The sequence below is a fragment of the Pogonomyrmex barbatus genome, unplaced genomic scaffold (genome assembly GCF_055798465.1).
Source record: "Pogonomyrmex barbatus isolate J1 unplaced genomic scaffold, ASM5579846v1 scaffold3, whole genome shotgun sequence".
NCBI classification, from domain to species: Eukaryota; Metazoa; Arthropoda; class Insecta; order Hymenoptera; family Formicidae; genus Pogonomyrmex; species Pogonomyrmex barbatus.
Window position 1 is genome coordinate 11,741,256 of NW_028297127.1, and position 26,397 is coordinate 11,767,652.

Genomic DNA, 26,397 nt, shown 5'->3' on the forward strand with positions numbered 1-26,397 from the left:
CTCGCCGGTAATGACGTTTTTTCTCCGATATTACTGAGAGATTTTTTCAGGGCGCCAATCTATTTGCGGGCCGCGCGCGCGGAATGGGAGATTACAGCCGTCGTTACAGATCACACAAGGCTCCGAGGACTCCGTTGTCTGGAAGCGCTTACTCGGTAATCTGTATACGTTAAACGCGAGACTAATAACGACTCCTTCCGATCGCGTATAAATTCCTCACCGAACATCGTATTTCATTATACATCTTTATATAAAGTGTTCTTAATTTTAAAGCATTTGAATTTAAAATAAGCGCAAACTTCGTAAACGCCAAAAAATAAAATAATACACTATAATACAGATACCTAAGACAGCCTAGATGCAAAAATGTTTTAAAACGTATTATGCATAAGTAATATATATCTGTCTCGATATCTGTTCGCGCACGTCTGCTTCTTGATAGACAAAATGAATTCTCGTGTATGATAGTCCTCATTAAAATTTTAATCGGGATGTAGGAACGTATGCGTTTCCACTGATTATGCTAAGTTCCTATAAGACGCTAGTGACGAAAGGGTTAAGAAAGCTCGCCTCTCCCGCACGTGGTGTCCGCGCTCGAGGAGATTCTTCCGCGGCGAAGCGGGAGCCGGGCTTCGAAGTACCCCGGAGTACTTCGAGGTTGGCGGCCAGTACTCGAGAAGAACACTCGGCGTGCCTAACATAAATTCACGGGCGCGTCGAGACGTGTTAGCGTTATTACGTGTGTCGAGGGGAATACCGATCTGTCGGTCGGCCGGCAGTTTTCTCCGTCCTTGCACCGTGTTGCACCCATAACCGGTGCATCCACCAACCGTTGCCGTAGTAGCAACAGCAGCAGCAGCAGCAGCAACGGCAGCAGTCTCAAACACCCGCTAGCGAAACTCTCCCGATCGCCGGACAGGTGGTAGCGGGATCGCGTTACAGAAATTGCCAATTACCTATAACATGCAATTCCTACCTGCCCCGTCGCGCTCTTCGCCCTGCTATCGTATTAATCCGCCGCTGCACTCGCCCGTTACAACCGGACCGCGTAATCGCGCGGGAAGCCGTCGTCGAAATTGAACGGCGTACCTTTCCCCGAGAACGTAAAAGGGTTTCCCAGGAAACAGGACGCTTCCCCCGACGATCCCCGTAGCTATTTTATTGTTTTTAGCAAACGTAACATGTGTGTGTGTGTGTGTGTATATATAATATGGTATGCGCGAGCAGCTGGCCCCTCTTGAACGTCTCTTTCGCCCGCGTCCAGAAATCATCCGCGCACTACCAGAAAAACCGCTATCAGACTTGTCAGACAGATAAAAACGCGGCTTGGTATTGGACTTTTGCACCACGGCGAGGCGCATCGATCATCCACTCGCGTACAGCCGCGTATGCACCCAGAAGGTTCGGCCCCGAAGAGAAGAGGTCTCGGCCACCAGCGGGAGTCGAGCGTTTATCACTTAATGACTTGGACTGGTGTACCACCGGTGGAAGAATGATAGTCGGTAAGCAAGCCCGACCGAGAGTCATCGGATGAGGTTAAAACCACTCGCTTAAAATTATAAAAGTCCATAATTGGCCGCAAAGACGTCAGAATGAGCAATGTTATGCCCGCGCGGCAAGGTCGAACACTTTTTTACACTGTGCATACTCCCCCAAATAAAGGAGAGGAGAGAGAGAGAGAGAGAGAGAGAGAGAGAGAGAGAGAAGCTGCTATTCGCGCGAAAATTATCTAATTAGCGAAACTAACGGAACGCGGCACACATCGTGCTTAATTGGAGAAGTCTCAAAACCTCCGTTATCCGCCTAATTAATTAACCACCCGCGAACTTTCCTTTAAAGGCCGCGAACCAGTCGGCCTTCTCGCTGATTGCGATTAATTCCAACCATCGCGCACATAAATCTCTTTTAAAGAGAGATAAAGGAGACATCGCTTCAAGTTCATAAAAAGGAAAATTACGCCTCTTGCAACGTCGCACGATTTACGAAAGATTCGGATTCAACTTCTCGATTTTAACGAATTTATTCTCGGCAATCAAATGAGTTCACACAAAATCAACATGACCGGACAGGTAATCGTCATTCACCCGGAAAAGTCTCGCTCTTTTTCTTACGAGTTGCGCTTGGCAAACATCCTGAACGACCGGCTGAGGAACCGGCCGTCAGCCGCGCCTCTTCGCCTCTTCAATGCGGATTAATGCGTGCTTTCGCGATCGCAAACGACGGAACGCAACGAGATGGCCTAACGATGTACTTGCTCGTTCGGAATGCCAAATAGAATAGCCGATCACGAATAGAATAAGAGGTATCATCAGTGATCATTGGTATGAGCTGGAAAGAACTTTCACGAAGAGATCGATACACATCTGATTTTTCCTCGCCAACGCGCGAACGACAATTTGATCGGCAATTACGTCAGAGTTATACCGATTGTACATTCTCATGAACAACTGATCGCCTCGCGAAATGCAACTTTCATTTTCGAAATTAATTCCGAAAGCACAAATATTGCACAAATATTAAACGCATATAGCCGCGAGCTACTTTCTCGATAAATCATCATGGACTTTTTTTTTTTCCGAATAAATAAAGATCTAGAAGAATTAAAAAACACATGACAGCTAAAAAATCAAACAAATGTGAATGCTCAAAAATTTAATTTATTTAAATATTGCGAAAAAATGTCTAACATTATTATTAATGTAAAATATATGAATAATTCAGTCAATACGTCTATTGAGAGGATGACGAAATGCTGCCAGTTATACAGACATACGGATATTTTTTATGTCTCGACACCGTCTACTATCATCCCACAGAATTGAACTATCCAAATAGTTTGGAAAAATTCCCGTAATCTTCAATCTGCGCACGCATGTAGAACTAACATATGAATAATTCAGTTTGTTTTCTTAGTACGTAAAAATTGAATATCGAGAGAGCTGAGAAATGCGGCCAACCGACGAACCGAGGAATACGTGAGCAACCAGCCACGGTAAGCACCCAAGCAGCAGCAGCAGCAACAGCAGCAACAGCAGCAACGGCGGCGGCGGCGGTGGCAGGCATCTTCTCGGTCACTTCTCGCGAGCGCGACGTGTAACGCCGTTCGCAGTTTATTATTAATAGGATGATAAGATCGCGAGGCATTACGTGAAACACACAGCTCGTCAAGCCAGTAACTGGTTCCGCGCCGAAGATAGAGTCCCTCATCTATCTCCGGCGAGGTGCGGTACGAGAACGCGGGCGAACAGAGGTGCGCAACCTCCGACTTACGTGTTGCGGCCCGGCGACTCGCGCGTAAACCGGCGGCCAATTTTCGTGAGAGGAGTCACGTCACGGCGCGACAAGTGAGAAAATGACAAACGTCGTCCCATCGGGGTCCGACGGGTGTATCGTCCTCAAAGAGAAACGAGATCTTCTTATTACACCTCTCGCCGAATTTCTCAGAAAAGCGCCTCTTCGGGTGCTTAATCTTTGACATCAGAAAGACACAAATGGTGAAATTCTTAAATTGCGGTTATTCTTCATTCAGTTTTACAATGCCGTGACATACAAAGATGTTTTTTCGGAATATCACGGTTACCAGATGTACCAAGAAATATTTTCGTTAATTTGGTACCACCGGAAGTCATTAGACGTAACTATAGAAAGACACACCACCGACAATACGATGCATTTGCACGCGTTCCCTCGCATTGCTGCCGAGCAGATTAGTAGAGCCTCATTCTGCTAATCGTCTTTGCCAGACTATAAATTATTTGCGGGAAATGAACTCGCAAAAACTCGCACAACAGCTCCGCACTAATCTCTTACGTAGGAGCACGAAGATCGTCTTGAGATCGTCTTCGCGGAAAGAATTCGCCAAAGAAACCAGAGGTAAAGATACTTTTTAAGTATTCTTACGAACGTTGACATTTTCTCGGAAGCGAAATATAGCGACGATGTCAAAACCTAAGTACTAATCATGCGACAATTTGGTAAATGTAGATATCAAAATGATCAAAATTAAAAAAAAGTCCGAGCTTCAAATTAACTTATTTCTTAAAATTGTAAAATTTAATAAATAGATTCTTATTTCTTCATAAACAGGAATGAGTTCAAAGAAAGTCGTAGAAAAAGGAGAAATAATAAGACATATTGCATTTAATTTGCTTAAAATTCTTTTCACATTAAAGAAGTTATATATTTTCTTTACAGATAAATTATTTTTTCTTGAGAAAGATTTAAAATGAAAAAAATCTTAAGTAATCTAGAATTTGATTTAAAAATAAAAAAAGAATACAGAAGATATCAAATATCCTATATATATTTATACATTATAATATATTTTTTATCATAATCATATATAATAAACTGACTGAAAAGACACAAAATGAACGAAAAGCATCATCTCTAATTAATGTGGCAGGTAATATTTTGCGTGAAAATACTACTATTTATGTTCGGCGAGTCGACTGAATTAATTTAGTTCGCAGGACGACACGTCGTGTCAGACGTCAGCACATCCAGGCGCAATGACAGGACGATATTCGGACACTGTGGTCGCCTCCAGGCGGTTAGAAAGTTCAAAGATCAATGAACCGACTGGTCACGCGAAAAGATCGCACGCAACGTGCACGCACGCACGCACGCACGCACGCACGCACGCACGCGCGTACGCACTGAGAGCTCGAGGAAGAAGAAAGGGAAGATATTGAAAGGTTCATTTTTTACCAGCTGACTTACTCTTACGAATTGGCCGTGCGAAGAAATATTTTCTTCACTGAGATAAAAGATCAAAACAAACGGGCGCTCGCGGTACGCGCATTCGTGACCGAGGTGGTTGCAGCAGCGACCAACGCAAGATTCTCTCTCGCTCTCGCGACAGCAAGACGTCGATGGCTGGATCCCGTTTGGATCCCGCCGTAGAAAAGGATGGATACTTCTAAAATAAGAAATGCAAAAGTAACACGAGTCGCGAGCGAGACAGAACGAAGCCACGGGCAATAATTCTCATATTTTAGGGAGGCAATTTCGAAGGCGAGTGCGCATACACGAGGGAAGAGCTGGATTTTCGAGGGCTGTACTTTTCGATAATTTATGCCAACGAGCCTTGCTTGCTCGGCTCGGCTCGGCTCGACTTTCCGAGAAGCGATTCCATTCGCCGTGCCCACGGTTGCCCATCCGCGGAATTCCGATCGGCAAAATATCTGCGGATTCGGGTACGCGCGCGAGGCACATATCGTGACATTTCCCTTATCGAATTGTGCGGCAATATCTAAAACTTGGTGATAATCTGCTCTCGTTCGACATATTTACAATCGCCAAACGAGATTCGCCCTTAGCATTGGGACGCACACTGAACAATCATTTAAACTTCGAGGATTCTTTTTGAGATAACGTTTCATCCAAACAATTTGATAATATTAAAGGTTTTGTTTCGGACCCTTCATCACATTAAAAGATGTATATATTTAGTTCCTCAAAAAGAATCGTCGAGACAAAATATGTCTTGTATAAATATTCAAACCAAAAATTTCAATTACATCGACACAGAGAATTCATAACGACAAACGGAAGTGTGATCAAACGTGAAGAGAAGAAAAAGGAATGAAGCAATAAAACAATTTAATAATACTGATACACGATGGGCGGAAAGGAGAGCGCGTACCCGTATTTATAGTAGGTACTCCGGTAGGGCAGTATAGTAGTACGTAGAAGGATTTAAGGTACGCGCGAGACCAAGCCAGATTGCAGCTCGGATGCAGATGATCCAAGATTATAGACATTAGAGACATTAGCCTTGGCGTTATGCGATTCTTCGGTGGCCCCGGGGTCCTTGGCTCTGCATTCGTTCCTCGCACACGCGCGTGCACCGATCTGCCCGCGTGAAATGATCTAGCGGTTGTGTTTCCCCGATACATATTCTAAGAGCTAAATAACATTTGTGGTATCATTTAAAAAATTCGAAACGCGCTACCAGGAATCCAAAGATTTTTACCAATGCTACCTTAATATACGTAACATAAACGCGAAAGAAAGTGCGCATCAATTACATCAGTCAGGGGAACGTGTTCGTGCGAGAGGGTAAATCGTCGACAAGGTGAGGTGGGTATAGAGGGCGAGTGCAAACCGCAATCGAAAGACGAATGAAATGTCGAAGGCGACGATTACAGAAGTGACTATCCTATAATCCACCTACGAGGATGGTTTCTTAGATCCTGCGCCTGATTGGTAATTGGATCCTACTTCGATAGGGAGGCATATATCTGCGGATATATCAAAGAAGGTCGTTTACCCCTTTCGATGGAGCAATCTCCTCGTGGCGAAATAGTCAATTCGAGATCAAATCATTTACTTCCTCCACTTTTGATATGATCGACCGATGTCTAACGCGTCGATCATATTTATTTAGCTCGAGATTATCACACAGTTTAACAAAAGATGAGTCAATAAAATAATTTTATCAAAAAATGCGAAGAGATGAAGAATTCAAAAGTTCAAAAAACAAATCATTAACTTACGTCAATGAATTTTTCACATATTCTTTCGCTTCCTTTTAACGTTAAATTTTTGCGTCACATTTTCGCATTGCGTCACTTTTCTCGTATGTAAAATAAGATGTCACAGAGACGATACACCACTTCAAGATCCACAGCGTCGATAGAGTAAAGAGAAAACCAAATCGGGGGAGCAAACCGCAGGGATGTGTCACGGTGGTTTAAAGATGATGAAGGCGGGATCTGACGTTCCTCGACGGACAACCGCAGACAGTGTCGACACGGTTGCATAAACTCAATGATCCATTACCGACAGTGTTTACGATTTTTCAATTACTGACTGGCTGATGGAGCATCATTACACTGAAGACAAAGTCTTCTTGAAAAGAGATATCCGATAAACAGATATTCGAGACTGAGAAATACATTTTATCGGCCTTAAGGATATTATATGAAAGCTTCCAAAAATTTTAGATACGAGGAGTCTGCAAAAATTCAAAAAAATATCCGATGCTATATTAATAAATAAATATTCAAAAGAGACACAACAAATTTCACAAGAATATTTTTGCTTTTAATCGAAACGATCAATAACAATCAACAACGATTACAAACTATTCTCGTGTCCATGGAAAAGTTCGTGCATGACAATTATCAAGTCATTCAAAATATTCAACCGCGAAAGCGTATATAAGAAAGCCGCTAAAGATAATGCACGTGCATTATATTAATATTGCGAGGTCACAGGTGTTGCCCGCATATGATGGTAACACTTGCTTAAAGATTCAGATACTAAAACCACGCAATATCGCTCGGGAACGCACGTTCATTCTAAGTCGACTTTTCTTTGCATGGTAAAGTCTTCGCTATTCTCTATTATTGGTATTGGAAGTTGGATTTTTAATCACTGATAATATCGTGATCGTTGTAACATCGTGACATCGATTAACAGAGATGCCGACAAAAAAAGGAATATATGCTTTTTACAAAATAGAGCAGCAAGACTTGCCTGATGTTAGAAACGCTCAATGTGCGGTCTTACATCCTGTAAAAGATTAGATAGTTCGTATGAGACTCAACTAATAATAATAATTTATCTTTTTTGGCCAATTAAAAATAAGATTTATCTTCTTATCTCTTTGTCTCGATTGATGTCAGATAGAGTCAAATTGTTACTTAGATATTATCTGTCAACCAAACTCTAATGTGAGTCACGACAGATCGAAGGACCTTTGTATAGGACAAAAACCACCACAGAAAAGATATTGTACAAATCACAATATTCACGACGCAAGAGCAACGGGGTTCTTCCCAAATAAGAAGGGAAGGTGTCACGACCACGAGCCAATCGTGAAAATAATTGTTATTTTTGCGAAAAACATCATCACCTCAACCAGGAATCGAACCTGGATCCCCTGCTTACCAGGTATCTTATCCTATCGACTACTGAGACATGTGGTGATATTCATCGCAATAATGTGTTTAGACACGGTAAACAATTCAATGTCTCATATATATATATATATATATATATATATATATGTGTATGTATGTATGTATGTATGTATGTATGTATGTATGTATGTATATATTCTCGAATCCTCACGGTACTTCAGAGAGATGGTGGTCTCTCTCTCGATAAAACAATTTTCTCTTTCTTTATTATTTTAATTATTTAGTATCCAGACTATTAAAATTTGTTAGATTTAAAACAAAGCTCAACATATCGATCTAAAAATCTATATACGTGTAACGATATGTAGGAATTCAAAATGCAAATATATTCTTCCCATTATTTTATTGAACACAACCAAGAGGCTCAATTTATACAGATTTTTCGAAATTTCTAAATGCGGCGTTAGTAAATTCACGTTATCCCCACGAAAAAAAACATCAGTTACTTGAGGTGCAACTTTGTGCAGTTAAACTCGGGCAAAGAATCGTCCGAGCAGGTGCAAAGGATTCGAGCGGACAGTTTTATCTCGAAAATAGAACAGCAAAAGATGGAACGCGCCTTGATGACTCAGGCTAGGTTCCATTCTGAGAAAAGCGAAACCTCGGGAGCGAAGCGGGGTTTCGCTCTCGTATAGAAATTAGTGATAATTATATAGCACCTGCATGCAGGTGCAAAAACTCGAGGAACGCTTGTTGCTGTCATAATGCTCGTGCTCTCTTGGACGAGCAGCCATGAGTCATTGTCGAAGAAGCGAGAGAAACATCCACCCGAACCGGATATACCTTCGTATCTCGGTTAGTCGTCGATGACAAGCTAAAGCGGAAGACGAGTCATCCCAGAAGATACAGAATGTATCTCGTGGCAGAAATTGACTTTAGCGAGTGTTTAAAAAGGTAAAAAATCTCTCAACTTTCATACGTACTGTATCTATAAATATATTCTAATTAATATATATTTCAATTATTATATTTCTATCTAATTAATAGACTTCAAAATATTTTTTATATACTTTATTTTAAATTCTTTTTAAAAAGTTTTAATTTAATTTAGAAGCAAAACTTCCAACGTAAATGAAGATCAATTCTGTGTGAGATGGAAATTGGATTTTCTAAGTTTACGCAGTAACGCACGGAGATACTTGCAACTTTGTCGAAGTTGGCCTTATATATGCGTTAAACACGTATCGTGCATAATGTATGCATTTAAAATAAATGGTAACCGGCTCGACTTCGCGAGTTTTTCTAGCGAGATAATACATTTTCTAGTTCACTTTACATGTTGCACTTAGTAGTCTGCTTTAAAAAAAAAACTTCACGAGAGGAATTAACATTACTAACGGGTACTACCAGTTCGCCAGTTAATTTTGTTCCGTCAGAATAACATTCTCTCATAAATATTATCTGGAATATTAGAAATTATTTGATAACTAAAAGAATGACAAAGTTATCTACGCAAAAAAAACGTGAACCTATATAACTCTACGTATGCATGAACTGATAATGTGGTCGTAAATTATCTCGACTTAAGATAATTTTAAATGTAATGTTAACATAAGAAATTTAAATTTAATATAAGAAAATATGTATTGTATAGAAAAAACGATTAGCATTATGTAAATTTTAATACATCTAAAAAGTTTTCCAACGTAAGTAAGGATTATTTTATATCTGTTACCGTTTTCTTCAAAATCACTTTTTTAGAAAAACTTGACACCTTAATCGTAACAAATTAACCTTAAACATAACAAAATTAACCAAAATCTCTATATTTTAAATGTTATCAACGTATATATACAGTAAACTATAATAAGTTATCATTTTAACATATTACCTGATATAATAATGATAATTATCGTATATATTTGTATTAATAGCATTTTATAAGCAAATGCAAAAAAGATTAATCGTGATACTAAAATATACACAAAATTCTGGCAAATTTCGACTTACCCTTCAGCTGCGTGGTCTCGATCGCGAACATGTTGAGCGCCAAGAGCTGCAATAAACGAGTACCAGGGAGTGGTAGTGGTGAATGCTGCAATAAGGCTCTGAATTCCTTTAGCATTTGTACACCAGCTTCTTGAAAAGTCTCCATTCTGAAAAAAAAATAAAATCTTGTTTATATGATGTCAAGAGATAGTCGATTAAATTCAGACTATCTTATTTGATTTTTATGTTTTAGGAAATGAAGAGAAGTATATATATTGACTTGTCAACTTATAATGTTGCAAATAATAAGGGACCAAATGGCGATAATTTTAGACAATTAATAAACAACTTTTTCTCGCTTTAAGCGATACAAGATTTACGTGTAATTACTTATAGTACAAAGTAATAGTTCAAATTTGATAAAATTTAAATCACAACATTTGTTAAAATCTTACATATTTCGACTTAATTTACGATAATTAAAATCTAGAAACCCAATATCTCTAGGACCACGACGCAAAATTTACAGGTACACTCCTACTGTAAAACCAATAAGTTTCCATCAACGCATCAAGACAGCTCTTGAGTGATAGGTAATTGAAAATACTATCCATTTTCCACCACTTTCATAAACTACATGCACAATGGGGACGATTAACGGCACGGAGAACGCTTCTCACGTGAGTATCCACATAAACATCTCTTCAATCGTTTCATCTCAAAGTAATCGAGTTTAGATTGAAATCGGTGAATTTGCGACCCACGTCGGCGGCTAATCCGAGACCGGTGATAAAAGAGGACGAAGGTTGGTCACGAGGTCTACAGCCGCCGAGGGGGCATTCTCATAAACACGGCAACGAGAGATCTCGCATAGCGGACGCTATCTTTCCCACAGCCTCTTTCGCGTAGCGTACCGTATCGTCTACATATATTTATATATATCGTATATGTATACACACAATGTATTAAATGTGTACATCTCACTTGATTCCTTATCCGCGACGCGCCACGCCGCGATGCGTTTGTAATTTGGAGTATTCGTAATGCAATCTCCTTTCAATCTTTCCAATCCTTCCTCTCATACATAACTGTTACCCCATCTATAATTTTTGTGTCTTAAACATAGAAATTCGAAAATATGAAAAATACCAGTTATCAATTTTTAATGTTTCCAATTTTTAACTTTAAAAGAAAAAAATCCAAAATTTTCCAATAAAATATCGAAATTTTAGATGAGAATGGTTTATGGTAATTTTGATCATTTTGATCAAGAACAATTTACATATTGTTTATATTAATTTTTTTAGCATGCCATGAACTCGCTTTTATACTTGAAGTACCAAGACTACCATTTTGCGTCGAATACAATGAGAAATACGATCAATATGAGATTCCAATAACGATTCACTGTTATCTAGTTATATTCGCTCATATATTTATTACAATCGCAGTTAACTTCTTACTTCTTGACTTTTGTGAACGTTGCACTTTGATCTACCTGTGAGATGTTCATAGCCATTGGGTATATCGAGATCAAAATTGATAATTAAAACTTTAAACATTAAAAAATATTATTTCTTACACTAATATTACGATGCATTTTTAAATACCATTTAGAAAGTAACAACTAACAAAAATAATTATGATAATTTTAACCAATAAAAAGTTTTTGTGAAATAGTTGTAAATAGAAAAACTGTTCATAGGCAACTTAAAAATCTTACATAAAAAATTAAATTCGTATTCCTTAAAGGTAAATTTGATGAATTTAATGCGAGAGATACCCTGCCTTATATTTGGCTATCTACATTGCACATGTCATCTATCCCTTTTCTAAAAATAAACAGAATGATCGATACATTCATCAAATACTGTGCTCAAAGAACAATTTGATGAATAATAAATAGTATCATTATGACAAAGCAAAACTGACATAATTTTCATAAGAAAACAAAGGAATCAATATTGTCAACGCAAGAGGAAAAGGGTTTACAGTTACCAATAATTGCCCACTTAGTTGCAAGTGTAATGCTTTGGCTGCGTCAGAAGGAATCGATAACTAAGTTTCTGTAATTTACTGCATGACAAACTATAAGAAATTGCCGATAGCTTGACGTTAGTATCCTACAAAATGACAGATGAGAAAGACGTTTGGAAAAGTCGGTATTATCGTATTCCTAGAACATATTTGATTCTATCGGGTTTATGGCCATATCGCAGACTTTGCGACAGATATATACACTTTATACCGACATTTATACTCTGTTTTAGTATTCTGATACCACAGGTAAATTTCTAACTTTACGCTCAAGAGAAAGAAATTGACTAATTAAATTATTTATGTCATACAATGAATTATAAAATTTCTTTCTTCTAATAATAAAAGCTTGAATATATTAATATGCTGTACAATACTAATTAGAATATAGTTACTATACGTACTAATAGCCTCAATAAATGTCGATGACGTAATGGAGAGTCTACCATCAGCGTTAATCAGCTTGGTATTCAGTTATAAAGTGGCGACTATAATGTTTAATAATAAAAAAGTAATAATTTTTACGTATTCAATATTTTCGTCGTGTAATCAGCTCCCTACTGTAAAGCACTAATGCGATAAAAAGTATAAAAGCATTGTTTATATAGGTAAAATATTGCCTCAAAAGAATAGAAAAGGATTGGCAATCGTTAAATACAGATGTAGAAAAGACTATTTTGCAACACCATTCCGAATATGGACAATATTTAGCAACGTCTTATGCAAGTGCGTGATGTGTAGATGTATCGTTTCAAACGTATGCACGCGTTAATTTATATAATAACATTTCTTAAATTATCATAAATTTTTGAATTTTTTAATCATTTATTTTAAATCTCAAGATCTGTATGACATCTGCATATTTATCATAAAAGAAAATATTTTTGTTAATTGAAAACGCTTTTCAACCCTAAAGAAATGAAAAGAAATGAAATGAAAAGATGAAAAGAACTTATTTAATGTATATAAAGAATTTATAAAATAAGTATATCATTTTTTTCTAGTCTTCATGCATATAGTGCAAGTTTGTTTCTTATTAAAACCAATCGCTCTGACGTTGTTAGAAAACAATATCACAAATTCTACAAAATCTATATCAAAATTGCCATTTCTTGTGGAGTACGGAGTGGATATAGATCAATATTTTTATCTAATAACGATTCACTGTTATCTAGCTGTATTCGCTCATGTATTTAGTACAATCGCAGTCGATACCTTATATTACACTTTAATTCAACATGCCTGCGGGATGTTCTCAATCACTGGGTAAAGATATCAGGATTAAGAGCAAACCAAAGTTAATAAATAAAAACTAAAATATTATTTTTTTCACCAATCTTTTGATGCGTTTACAGACATATATTGGAAGAAATTGGTAAAACTAATGACGCTAATTTTCATTTGAAACTAAACAAGATAACAGACAACGATTACAAGAAAGCATTAAATTGCTTACGTAGACATTTGCGAGTAATAAAGTACGTTAATAAAAATATTTTGAACATCTGTTAAAAATCATATCTGTTTTATCAATATTTTTATATCATAATCAGAATTCGCGATTTTGTAGATTTGCGGAATTAATCGAATCAACATTTTCAAATGTATTTCTGATCAGCATTAATATTAATATGATTTGTGGAAGTATATGCGGTATAAAAGTATGTATTATTCCCTCAATATTTTAAAATAACCAATAAATAACTAAGAATTTTTTAATTTGTTTATAATTAACATCACGCAAAAATAATAGTTATATCTTCAATGACAAACTCATTATTTTCGGAATATCGGGTTCACAGCAACAACTAATTCAAAAATTAGAAATAATATAGAAATTTCTGGAAAGAAATTAAATTTGTGTTCCAGATAATACTGAATTTGGGAAATGCTGAAGATATAACAGCACCTTTGGCAATCTATGTAGCGCAACTTGTTCATATTTTTCTACAATTTTGGCAAGCTCAGTTTTTGTTAGATTACAGCACTGTTCCATGCGAATCTATGTAAGAATATAAAATTTTTTAATATAATTTTAATATTTAATTAAATATGGTTGCAGAGAGAATGCCATAGCTTTGCATTATAGTTGCAGAGGAAACTGGTATTATACTTCAGAAAGATGCCGCAAACTCTTTCTTTTAATTATGAGTAGAACTATGTCACCATGTAAAATAACAGCTGGTAAAATTATAATATTATCAATTGAAAACTTTGCTACAGTAAGTAAAATTGTATATATATACGTTTACACTATTAAAGCATAAATTTAAAAACCGTATAAATTTTAAAATTATCTAGTCCGGAATTATGTATTTTCAAATTTTTAAATTTAAAAATTTATAAAGTTTATATACATACATACATACATATATACACACATATCATACATACAATAATGTTAAATGTCACAGATATAATAATGTTGAATTTTTATTTCTTAAAGATTTTGAAAACCTCGATGTCTTGGTTTACAATGTTACGTTCCTTCCAACAATAATGCTACGAAAAAAACTATAATTATATTATTAACAACATTTTCGTGTAATAAAGGTTTTTAATTAATAATATATTCGTGTAATAAAGATGTCCTAAAAAACGTTTTTTCTTATTCGGACTTCTATATCATAATATAATTAACTATATTTGTACTTTATGTAATTATCTAGGCCATATTAATACGAAAATTCAAAAAACTATATTTTATCATAATATATTGTTTAAACACTTTCTAAATCAAATTTCATTTAAATCTGAGCAACCTGCGAATTTTAATAATTCTTAAAATTCTATTATATATATTACCAATATTTTGTCATCACATTCGTTTGTTATCCATCTGCTATTCGTCTTCCATTTATTTCTGATTATTCTGTTAAAAAGGAATCTAAGATGCTATTTTAAAAAGTAAGATGAAACGTTCCATGTATTAATTATAATTTCATGTTCAAAAATAATTTAGTAGATAATGTACCGTATTATTGCGGGAAAAGAAAAACTGATACTAACTTCAAAGAGCAATTATAAAGAAACCGACTTACGAACGTAAAAAAAAGAGTCTACAGTCACAAGTGTAACATTATTCTGACTGCGTCAAAAGGAATCAGTAAGTGTCTGTAATTTATCGCGCGACAAACCACAAAGAATCGCTGATAACTTAATGTTAGTCTCTCATAAAATGACAGATGAGAAAGGTATATGGAAAAGTCGGTATTATCTTATCACTAGAACGTATATGATTCTAACGGGTTTATGGCCCTATTATAGACTTCGCAATAGATATATATGCTTTATACTGACATTTATATCGGGTATCAGTATTCTTATACCACAGGTAAATTTCTAACTTTACGCTCAAGAGAAAAAATTCACTAATTAAGTTATTTATGTCATACAATGAATTAGTTATAAAATTTCTTTCTTCTAATAATAAAAACTTGAATATATTAATATGCTACACAATACTAATTAGAATATAGTTAATGTACGTACTAGCCGCAACGAATATGAATGACATAATGGAGAGTGTACCATCAGTGATACTCAGCATAATATTCAGTTGGAAAGTGGTGATTATAATGTTTGATATCAAAAAAGTAAATAATAATTTTTTATATTCAATATTTTTGTATTTATGTAATGAGCAGTTTCTTCTGTAAATCGTTAACGTAATAAAATATAAAAACATTATTTATAGGTAAAATATTGCCTCCAAAGCATAGAAAAAGATTGGCAATTGTTAGATACAAATACAGAAAGAACTATTTTGCAACGCCACGCTGAATATGGGCAATTTTTAGCGACGGCTTATGCAAGTGTGTGATGTCTCCGTTTCAAATATATACATGCATTAATTTATATAATAACGTTTCTTATGTTTTCATAAATAACATTTTTAAATTTTTTAATCATTTTTTTTAAATCTTAAGATTTATATATGATAAGATTCATATAATGTATATTTATTGTAAAAAAATGTTTTTATTCATTTGAAACAAATGATCTTTAACTCAATAAGAATTTTAAGAAGCAATGAGAATGCTTTTATAAAAAGTATTTATTGATAAAGCAAATATATAGTTTTTTTTTTCTAGTTTTCGTGCACGTGATGCAAATATGTTACATATTAAAACCAATCATTCCGAGGTTGTTAGAAAACGATATTACGAATTCTACGAAACCTATACCAAAACTGGTATATCCCGTCGAGTATGGTGTGGACATAGACCAATATTTTTATCCAATATCGATTCACTGTTATTTAGCTTTATTCGCTCATTCATTTGGTACAATTGCAGTCGATATCTTATATTGTATTTTGATTCAGCATGCTTGCGGGATGTTCACGATCATTGAGTAAAAATATCAAAAATATTTAAAGAGGAATAATTACTAACAAATGAAAGCTAAAAATATTATTTTTTGATGCATTGATCCAACATTTTGATGCATTTACAGACACATACTAGAAGAAGTTGGTAAAGATAATAACGCGAATTTTCAATTTAAATTAAATAAAACAACAGATATTGATTATAAGAAAGCATTGAATTGCTTACGTAAACATCTGCAAGTAATCAAGTGCGTTAATTAAAATGTTGTATCTATAGATATTTGTTAAAAATCACATCTGCTTTATCAATATTTTTATATCATTCTTAATCAAGATCCACGATTTTGTAGATTTGTGGAATCAATCGAATCTGTATTCACAAAAGTATTCCTGATCAGCGTTAACTTGAATGTAATTTGTGGAAGTATAAGCGGTATACAGGTATGCATCAACCTTTTTAATTAATAAATAAAGAGAATTTTAAATTTAATTATAATTAACATCACAAAAATAATAATTGTATCTTCAATAACAACGGATTATTTTGGGAATAATTTAAAATTTTTTAGAAAGAAATTAAATTTATCATAATTCTAGATAATATTCTAGGTAATATTGAATTTAAACAATCCTGGAACTATATTAACACCTTTGGCTCTCTATACTGGGCAACTCGGTCATCTTTTTATACAATTCTGGCAAGCTCAGTTTATATTAGATTACAGTACTATTCCATGGGACTCTATGTAAGAATGCAAATTTTCAGTCTTATAATTCTAGTATTTATACATAGTTACAAATAGAGAGAGCGCTTTCTAAACTACAAATATACACGCGAATTATTATTATATCTTTCTTCGATATTCAGTGACAAAAAAACTGAATAACTCCTGTAAATTTATCTCTTGTTGAAAAGTTTCTAGAATGAGATAAACTATGTTCCGCAGAAAAAGCACTTTTGCTACTGTTGTAAAATTCTTTAATATGATTAATATGATTATATATTTAGGCTCAGTAAAGAAATAAGGCCAAAAATTAATCATATAAAAGAATCTTACAATTGCAAAGCTGTTTTCTTCTGCTGAATGCCTTGCATTATAGTTGCAGAGGATACTGGTATTATACTTCGAAGAGATGTCGCAAACTCTTTTTCTTAATTATGAGTAGAACTATGTCACCATGCAAAATAACGGCTGGTAAAATTATAATTTTATCAATTGAAAACTTTGCTACAGTAAGTAAAATTATATATATATGTTTACACTATTAAAGCATAAATTTTAAAAACCGCTATTATCTAATCACATTAGAATTATTTATGTATTTTCAAATTTTTAAATTTCAATTACAAGGTTTATATACAGGGTATCTCAAAACTATCGCATTTTCTTTTAAGAGCAAATTCTTTGGAACATTCTAAGACGAAAATCCTAATACGAAAATGTCGAGACTATAATAGTTTTTAAATTATTGACGATTAAAGTTCACTAATCACACTCTGTGATTAATAAAGATTAATCGCCAATAATTTACAAACTATTATAGCCTCAACATTTTCGTATTAGAACTTTCGTTTTAGAATGTTCCAAAAAATCTGCTCTTAAAAGAAAATGCAGTGGTTTGAGACACCCTGTACATACACACACACAAAATAATATTGAATTTTTATTTCCTGAAGATTTTAAAAACCTCGATGTCTTGGTTTACAATGTTACGTTCCTTTCAACAATGATGCTACGAAAGAAACTGTAATTATAATGTTAGCAACATTTTCGTATAATAAGTGTTCAATTAATAATATATATAATTAATAATACATTCGTGTAATAAAGACGTACTATAAAACTTTTTTCTCTTATTTAGACTTCTATAATATAATTTATAATATAATTAACTATATTTACTATATTTATACTTTATGTAATTTTTTTTTAATTATCTACATTAAGCCATATTAATTCGAAAATTCAAGAAATTATATTTTATCATAATATGTTGAAATACCTTCTAAATCAAATTTCATGAAAATCTGAGCAACCTGCGAATTTTAATAATTCTTAAAATTCTGTTATATATATTACCAATATTTTATGTCACCACATTCGTTTGCTATCCATCTGCTATTCGTCTTCCATTTATTTTTGACTGTTCCGTTAAGAAATAGCATAAGATTCTATTTTGAAAAGCAAGATAAAAATAAAGTGTTCCATGTATTCTTTACAAATCTCATGCTCGAAAATAATTTAGTAGATAATGTACAGTACTATTATAGAAAAAACAAAACTGATATCAATTTCAAAGAGCAATTACAAAGAAACTGACTTACAAACGTAAAAGAAAAAGAGTCTACAAGAGTCACAAATGATTGCGCACTTAATTACAAGTGTAACGTTACTTTGACTGCGTCAGAAGGAATCAGTAAGTGTCTGTAATTTACCGCGCGACAAACCACAAGGAATCGCTGATAACTTGATGTTAGTCTCTTACAAAATGACAGATGAGAAAGGCATTTGGAAAAGTCAGTATTATCTTATCCCTAAAACGTATATGATTCTAACGGGTTTATGACCCTATTATAGACTTCGCAACAGATATATATGCTTTATACTGACATTTATATCGGGTACCAGTATTCTTATACCACAGGTTCTAACTTTACGCTCAAGAGAAAAAATTCACTAATTAAGTTATTTATGTCATACAATGAATTAGTTATAAAATTTCTTTCTTCTAATAATAAAAACTTGAATATATTAATATACTACACAATACTAATTAGAATATAGTTAATGTACGGACTAGCCGCAACGAATATGAATGACATAATGGAGAGTGTACCATCAGTGATACTCAGCATAATATTCAGTTGAAAAGTAGTGATTATAATGTTTGATACCAAAAAAGTAAATAATAACTTTTTATATTCAATATTTTTGTTATGTAATGAGCAGTTTCTTCTGTAAATCGTTAACGTAATAAAATATAAAAGCATTATTTATAGGTAAAATATTGCCTCCAAAGAATAGAAAAAGATTGGCAATTGTTACAGATATAAAAAGAATTATTTTGCAATGTCACGCAGAATATGGACAATATTTAATGACATCTTATGCAAGTATATGATAAAAAAATATGTAGATATCTACTTTTTCAAATATATGCATTAATTTATATAATAACGTTTCTTGTATTTTCATAAATAAAATTTTTGAATTTTTTATTTATTTTAAATCTTAAGATTTATATAATGTATATTTATTATAAAATATTTCTGTTCATTCGAAACAAATAATTTTTAACTCAATAAAAATTTTAAAAAGCAATGAAAATGCTTCTATAAAAAGTATTTATTGATAAAGCTAGTATAAATTTTTTTTTTCTAGTTTTCATGCACGTGATGCAAATTTGTTACTTGCTAAAACCAATCATTCCGATGTTGTTACGAAACGATATCACGAATTCTACAAAAACAATATCAATGCTATATCTTGTCGAGTATGGCATGGACATTGACCAATACTTTTATCCAATAACGATTCATTGTTGTCTAGCCCTATTTACACATATATTTACCTCAATTGCAGTTGATATTAAAATATCAGGATGATATTTACCCAATGATTGAAAACATTTCACAAGCATGTTGAATCGGAATACAATATAAAGTATTGATATTGTTTTTGTAGAATTCGTGATCTAAAGACGAATAAATAATAACGAATAAAAAGCTAAAAAAACAGCTGGTAAAATTATAATTTTATCAATTGAAAACTTTGCTGCAGTAAATAAAAATATTTACTTTTACATCATCAAATCATAAATTTTAAAAGCCATATCACTATATATCATGTAGTTACTGATTATTTATGCATCTTTCAAATCTTCAAATTTAAATTATAAATTCACCTAGTAATATTGAATTATTATTTTCTAAAGATTCTAAAAGCATCAATGTCTTGATTTGCAATGCTATGTTCCTTCCAATAACGACGTTGTAGAAGAGACTATATACGTTTAAAATTAACAATATTATAGTATAGTATATACATGTTATTAGTCTTATAAAAATGTATATAAAAACTCTTTTTCTTCTTCTTCAGATTTCTATGTTATAATAAAATAAATTAACGCTACATTAATCTGAAAATTCAGAAAAACCTACATTTTATCATATATATTATATTAATATATTATATAATTGCTTAAATATCTTCTAAATCAAATTTCATTTAAATTCGGCATCCTGACATTTTAATATTTACAAACTAAAATTCTATTATATTATTAATATTCTGTGTCGTCACACTTGTTTGCTGTGTCTACTTATTATTTCGGATTGTTCAGAAGAAGCATAAGATTTTATTTTGTACAAGATGAAACGTTCGATGCATTCTTTACAAATACCATGTTCGGAAAATAATTTAATAGATAATGTACAATATTATTATGGAAAAACAAAATTAATACCAATTTCAAAGAGAAATTATAAAGAAATTTACTTCCCTTTTACAAATGTAAAAGAGAAAGGGTTTATAGTCACAAATGATTGCGCGTTTATTCTCAAATGCAATTACTACTTTACTGCGTCAGAAGGAATCAATAACTAATAGTCTGTAATTCACCGTAAGACGAATGTCCATAAGGAATTGCTGATAATTTGTAACATTAGTATCCCTCGAAATGACAGACCAGAAAGACATCTGGAAAACTCGATATTATCTTATCCCTAGAACATGTATGATTCTATCGGGTTTATGGCCGTACTATAGATTTTGCGATAGATGTATACATTTTATATCGATATTTACGTTCTGCTTTAGTATTCTAATATCGCAGGTAAATTATTAGTTTTACACTTAGGAAAAAACAATTGACTGTAAACTATTTATGATATCTAAACAAAACAATTGTATAATTTGTTTCTTTAAACAACAATAAAAACTTGGATACATTGATACGCTCCACAAAATATATTTAAATATAGTTACTGTACCTAATAATTGATTCAATGAACATCAATGACGTGATAGACAGTGCAACATTAATGATTATCAGCATAATATTCAGCTTTAAAATGATAGTTTTATTGTTTAATAACAAGAGAGTAAGTAATAATTTTAATAAATTCAATATTTCTTATTCATACAATTCATTTTTTTTTCTATAAATCAGTGATAACAAATATGTAAATATGTATGTATTTATATGTAAGTATGTATGTATTTATTTATTTATATAGGTAATGTCTTGTCTTAAGATGATAGAAGAGGATTGGTTCACAAATACAGAAACAAATGCAGAAAAGATTATTCTGCAACGCCATACTGAATACGGACAATACTTAACGACATCTTATGCAGGTATAAAAAATGTATAGATCTATTTTTTTAATGATACGCGTTAATCCAATGCCCGTTTCATTTTCGTAATTTCTTGAGTTTTTCAATTATTATATCCAAAAAAAATTAATATAAAATATAATTATTATAAAAAGAATTACTTTCGAAACAAATAGTTTTAAATCCAATAAAAAGTTTTAAAAAACAATAAAAATATATGAAAAGAATTCATTGATAAATCAAATATTATTATTTCTTTCTAGTTTTCATGCACTTGGTGCAAGTTTTTTATTTATTAAAACCAGTTGTGCTGACATTATTAGAAGCTGATATCACGAATTCTATGAAGTCTTTCGAAATTACCATTTTTTGTCGAATACGGTGTGAATGTAGAACGGTACTTATATCCAATAATGATTCACTGTTATTTAGTATTTGCTCATGTATTTAGTATAATCGCAGTTGATACCTTATATTACACTTTAATTCAACATGCCTGCGGGATGTTCTCGATCATTGGGTAAGGATATCAGGATCGAAGATGATCCAAAGTTAAGGATTAAAAATTAAAAATATTATTTCTTGCAGACATTTTGGTACGTTCCAGATACGTATTAGAAGAAATTGGTAAAAATAATAACGTTAATTTTCATCTAAAATTAAACAAGACAACAGACAATGATTACAAGAAAGCATTGAATTGCTTACGTGAACATTTGCAAGTAATAAAGTGCGTTAATAAAAGTGTAATATTTCTTAAAAATCATGTCTATTTTACCGATATTTTTGTAATTGGGATTTACGATTGGGATTTATTTTGTAGATTCGCAGAACGAAATCGAATCTACATTTACAAATGTATTTCTAATCAGTATTAATTTAAATGTGATTTGTGGAAGTATGTGCGGTATACAAGTATGTATCAACCTCTATTTTTTCAGATAAATAATAAATAAAGAATGTTTTAATTGATTACAGTTAACATAAAAATAATATTTGTATCTTCAATAATAAACGGATTATTTTTGGAATATCGGATATACTCGCAACAATAATTAATCGAAAAATCCGAAACAATTTAAAAGTTTTTCAAAAGGAATTAAATGTTTTTTCTTGTGTTGCAAAAATTATTTTTTTTCTAGATAATATTGAAGTTGGGAAATGCTGAAGATATAACAGCACCTTTGGCTATCTATGTAGCGCAACTCGTTCATATTTTTCTACAATTTTGGCAAGCTCAGTTTTTGTTAGATTACAATTTTGCTCCATGGGAAGCTATGTAAAAATATAAATTCTTCAATCTTATAATTCTAATCCCTAATTATATATACTTGCAAATAAAATGATATTGCTTTGCATTATAGTTGCAGAGGAAACTGGTATTATACTTCAAATAGATGCCGCAAACTCTTTCTTCTAATTATGAGCAGAACAATGTCGCCATGCAGAATAACTGCCGGAAAAATTATAAATTTATCAATTGAAAGTTTTGCTGCGGTAATTGAATATTTATTTTCAAATTATGAGTTTTAAAAGTAGTGACTGTAGTCATTTTGATTATTTTCATAATTTCAAATTTAAAGTATAAAAAGATTACGTAATAATATTGGATCTTTATTTTGTAAAGGTTCTGAAAACAATAATGTCTTATTTTACAATGCTACGTTCTGTTCAGTAATGAAATTATTATAAAGAAGTAACTATACATGCATGATAACAACATTTTAGTAACACAAAGCAAATTTTACTTCTATTTATCTAATAAATAAATCCAGTTATCTTAAAATCCATATTTTATCAATACATATAGTCTGCATTCTTCATCAATATTTCTTATATTTAATTTATATCTAATATCTCAATTTTTATAAAATTTATGATTATATTATATGATATCTCTGTGCTCTTTGTTCTCTACTTCTATTTTCTCCAAATATTCTAAAAAAAAAACGTATGATTATTTAATAAAATAAAATGTAAAAAATGCATTTTATAAATTTTGTGCCTGAAAAATGATTCGATATGAACAATATATATCTGAATAATTTTAAAAATTTTTCAGAATATACAATTGATTTTGTACCTTATATATCACTAAACTAATAATCTTAATAAGCTAGGATGATATCTTGAAGCAGTCAGAATAAATCTCAATAGTAGCCGTGGAGAACGTGCTACTTTTCCAGATAGAAAGAGAGAAGAGAGAAAGAGACAAGAGCAAGTTGTGCCGTTCCGACTTCTATGCCAACGTACCGTTATTACGTACTCTCGATTAAACTCCGAAGAATGGCTAAGTAATCGTTTAACCCCTTCGGCTCCCGCGGCTCCTCCGCGTAATGAATCACGAGGGATCGTGTCCCTCGGCCGGCGAGGCGAAATATCGGCGAAATATCTACAGAGACACGACAAGTCGCTGATAGTCCTCGATCGCGAGACCGGCGTTTCTTCCGAGGAAGAAGAGAATGCCGAAGAGGCACCATTCCCATCCGTGTCTACGCCGCGAGCGATTTCAGCGGCTGCTGAAATCGGACACCTCTAAGCGCGACCAGCGGCGCGGATCAAGGCGCACTCACACGCTCGTTTGCCTGCTTCGTTGTTCGATCCTCCGAAAAAGACCGTTAGCCGTCGACTGAAATCAAGCCGATACACTACCTATCCCACATCGTATGGTATAATCGCCCGTATTTATTCGCGACATTATCGGTGCCGATGATGCCTGCAATCCTAAACAAGAGAGTAAAACGAACAGAACGGCGTGCAATTCCACGCGAGCGTGCCATCCTTTGGCAGCACTCGAAGAATACAATTCTGTTCAATTCATCTTCAATCATCGGTTAAAAATTGAGTAGCGAATCACGCAATATTCAATATATTATAACTTCTCATATTAAAAAAAAAAAAAAAAAAAAAAATTCGTTGCAGGCATCAAGCTACAAAACAAATCTGTATTTTCTCTAATAATTGTGTGAGATTGAAATTAAATTAAAATTACCTGGTTCTTCTTTTCATTTTGAATATTCACTATTTTGTGTAATTTTAAATTCAATTAATCTAATTTTATTATTACCAAATGATAATTTATACTAATTCTTTCGTTATAAAAATTTTTAACTTTAAAAGAGATTATATTAGAAACCAAATTTTTAATATTACTAAAAAATTCTATATAAATCAAATTTTTATTAATATATACATTTATTAAAATTTTCCTATGTTAAAAACCTATTACATAAAAGAATTAATCGTTTTAATATAAATCTATTTTTAGCATAATGTTAGCACGCCGATTCTATTGACACGAAGATAAACGGACATGAACAACTAGTAATTTTCACATTTCTCAAGCATAATCGTAAATCCGTACAGTATTAATACCCCTTAATCGGACACATCATGGTATAAAATCCATCCACAACTCTATTATCATCGATTTCTTTATCTTATTCACGCTTTACAACTCTCTCGCGGCAAAGCGAACGACCTCATTCGGAATAATACAGGGCAAGAGTCGTACCTGTGACCAATCGATCGTAGATAACGATGATAATCTTACGGTTGATCGAATGAGATTGACCCGTGAAAGTTCGAACGCAAAGTAGCGACGTCGATCGATTAATTTTACGGCTCTTTGATAGACGCTAAGAACACGATTACGCTAGAGAGGATTCTCATATATGCTTATTAAGTCTGGCGTCACGACTGCTATCACACGTGAGAGTCAAGATAAGCACTCTCGTCGCCCCCATGTTCGATATTATCGTCGATGCCGCACAGCATTGAAATCACTATGCGACTGGAAACATTATGGTAAAAGTTACGAGATGACTTCTCTAGTTCCCGTTACATCATGAAAACCGATTGGAACAAAATTATAATAATTCTATGCGAGATTACATTACAAAAATCCCTTCACTAGAATTTGAAAAAATTCAATGAAAAGAACATTTAATCTAAGTGAGATATAAAAATTAGAATGTTATCAATAGCGCGCGAGTAAGAAAATAAAAATTAATATTATAAGCAATTCAATAAGTAATACTATCAATAATATAACAATTCAAGAAGCTTAATATATTTTTCATATCTCTTTATAGGTTTTCCAGTTATTTCTTTGAACTAGAATTACCTGAAAATGGATTATAATCATGGCCGCGATCGAAGAAGACACAAGAATTCAGTTTACTTAAGGAACGACGTCGCCAAGTTCAATTAAGCAGATTTATTTTCTTTCTGTCTAAATAAAATAACGAATCACTGAGCTATAACAGACTCGCTAAATCAAATCATCGGCATAGAGAAATCTATCCTATACAGACCCTAATGCACGCCCTACGCCAGCTGATACCTCACTGTGCAACGTCGATATTAAGGAGCCTCCTTGGCAGCCCTGGGTTGTCCCATCGACATCGACGGGCAAGTTCTATGACTAACAAGTTTGCACTTTAGCGCATAACGGGGCATTCCACCGTGTACCATAGATCATGGTCCATGACCCGCGGATTGCGTGGGCCGGCCACCATAATCATTCCTCGCCTCGATACAACGACGCAGCGGCGATGCGGTACCACGAGCATTAAGTTTCCGATTCTTTTTCTTCCTCTTCTTCTTCTTCTTCTTCTTCTTCTTCTTCTCCTTCTTCTTCTTCACCGCCTTTCATTCCCACTCCCGCTCAATCTCAATCGCGCTATCTCCCGCATCGAACTCACTCCTTTCGCAATGGTGCAGCCAATTTCGTCGCTTCGATCGAGAGATAATTACGTCGCGCGACTAATCTCTTCAGGGACAGTTATTTATATTGAAATGACAAATTATACATACACAGCATACA

The 26,397-nt window shown here is 33.3% G+C and overlaps 3 protein-coding genes across 8 annotated transcripts in view; 2 read left to right on the forward strand and 1 right to left on the reverse strand.

The window, feature by feature from the left end:
- Positions 1–26,397, reverse strand: part of LOC105422558 (Smg6 nonsense mediated mRNA decay factor) — a 97,138-nt gene that overhangs the window by 56,686 nt on the left and 14,055 nt on the right. For all 6 annotated transcript variants that reach the window (XR_016139959.1, XM_011631979.3, XM_089080088.1 and 3 more), the window contains one exon: positions 9,882–10,027. Coding sequence is in view for 5 of the 6 variants with exons in the window: in XM_011631979.3 (XP_011630281.3) it covers positions 9,882–10,027 (146 nt within the window). In the remaining variant the exon portion in view is untranslated. The remainder of the gene's footprint in view (positions 1–9,881; positions 10,028–26,397) is intronic.
- LOC105422556 (uncharacterized) lies at positions 7,712–14,667 on the forward strand. Its single transcript, XM_089080092.1, has 10 exons — positions 7,712–9,146; positions 10,390–12,146; positions 12,289–12,408; positions 12,506–12,623; positions 12,902–13,163; positions 13,253–13,375; positions 13,468–13,558; positions 13,767–13,903; positions 13,987–14,119; positions 14,344–14,667. The coding sequence occupies exons 2-10, from the start codon at positions 11,991–11,993 to the stop codon at positions 14,395–14,397; spliced, it is 1,194 nt and encodes a 397-aa protein (XP_088936218.1). The 5' UTR covers positions 7,712–9,146; positions 10,390–11,990; the 3' UTR covers positions 14,398–14,667.
- Positions 14,805–18,075, forward strand: LOC105422557 (odorant receptor Or2-like). Its single transcript, XM_089080091.1, has 9 exons — positions 14,805–15,231; positions 15,377–15,493; positions 15,595–15,712; positions 15,992–16,253; positions 16,356–16,478; positions 16,581–16,671; positions 16,840–16,976; positions 17,332–17,464; positions 17,909–18,075. The coding sequence occupies exons 1-9, from the start codon at positions 15,058–15,060 to the stop codon at positions 17,960–17,962; spliced, it is 1,209 nt and encodes a 402-aa protein (XP_088936217.1). The 5' UTR covers positions 14,805–15,057; the 3' UTR covers positions 17,963–18,075.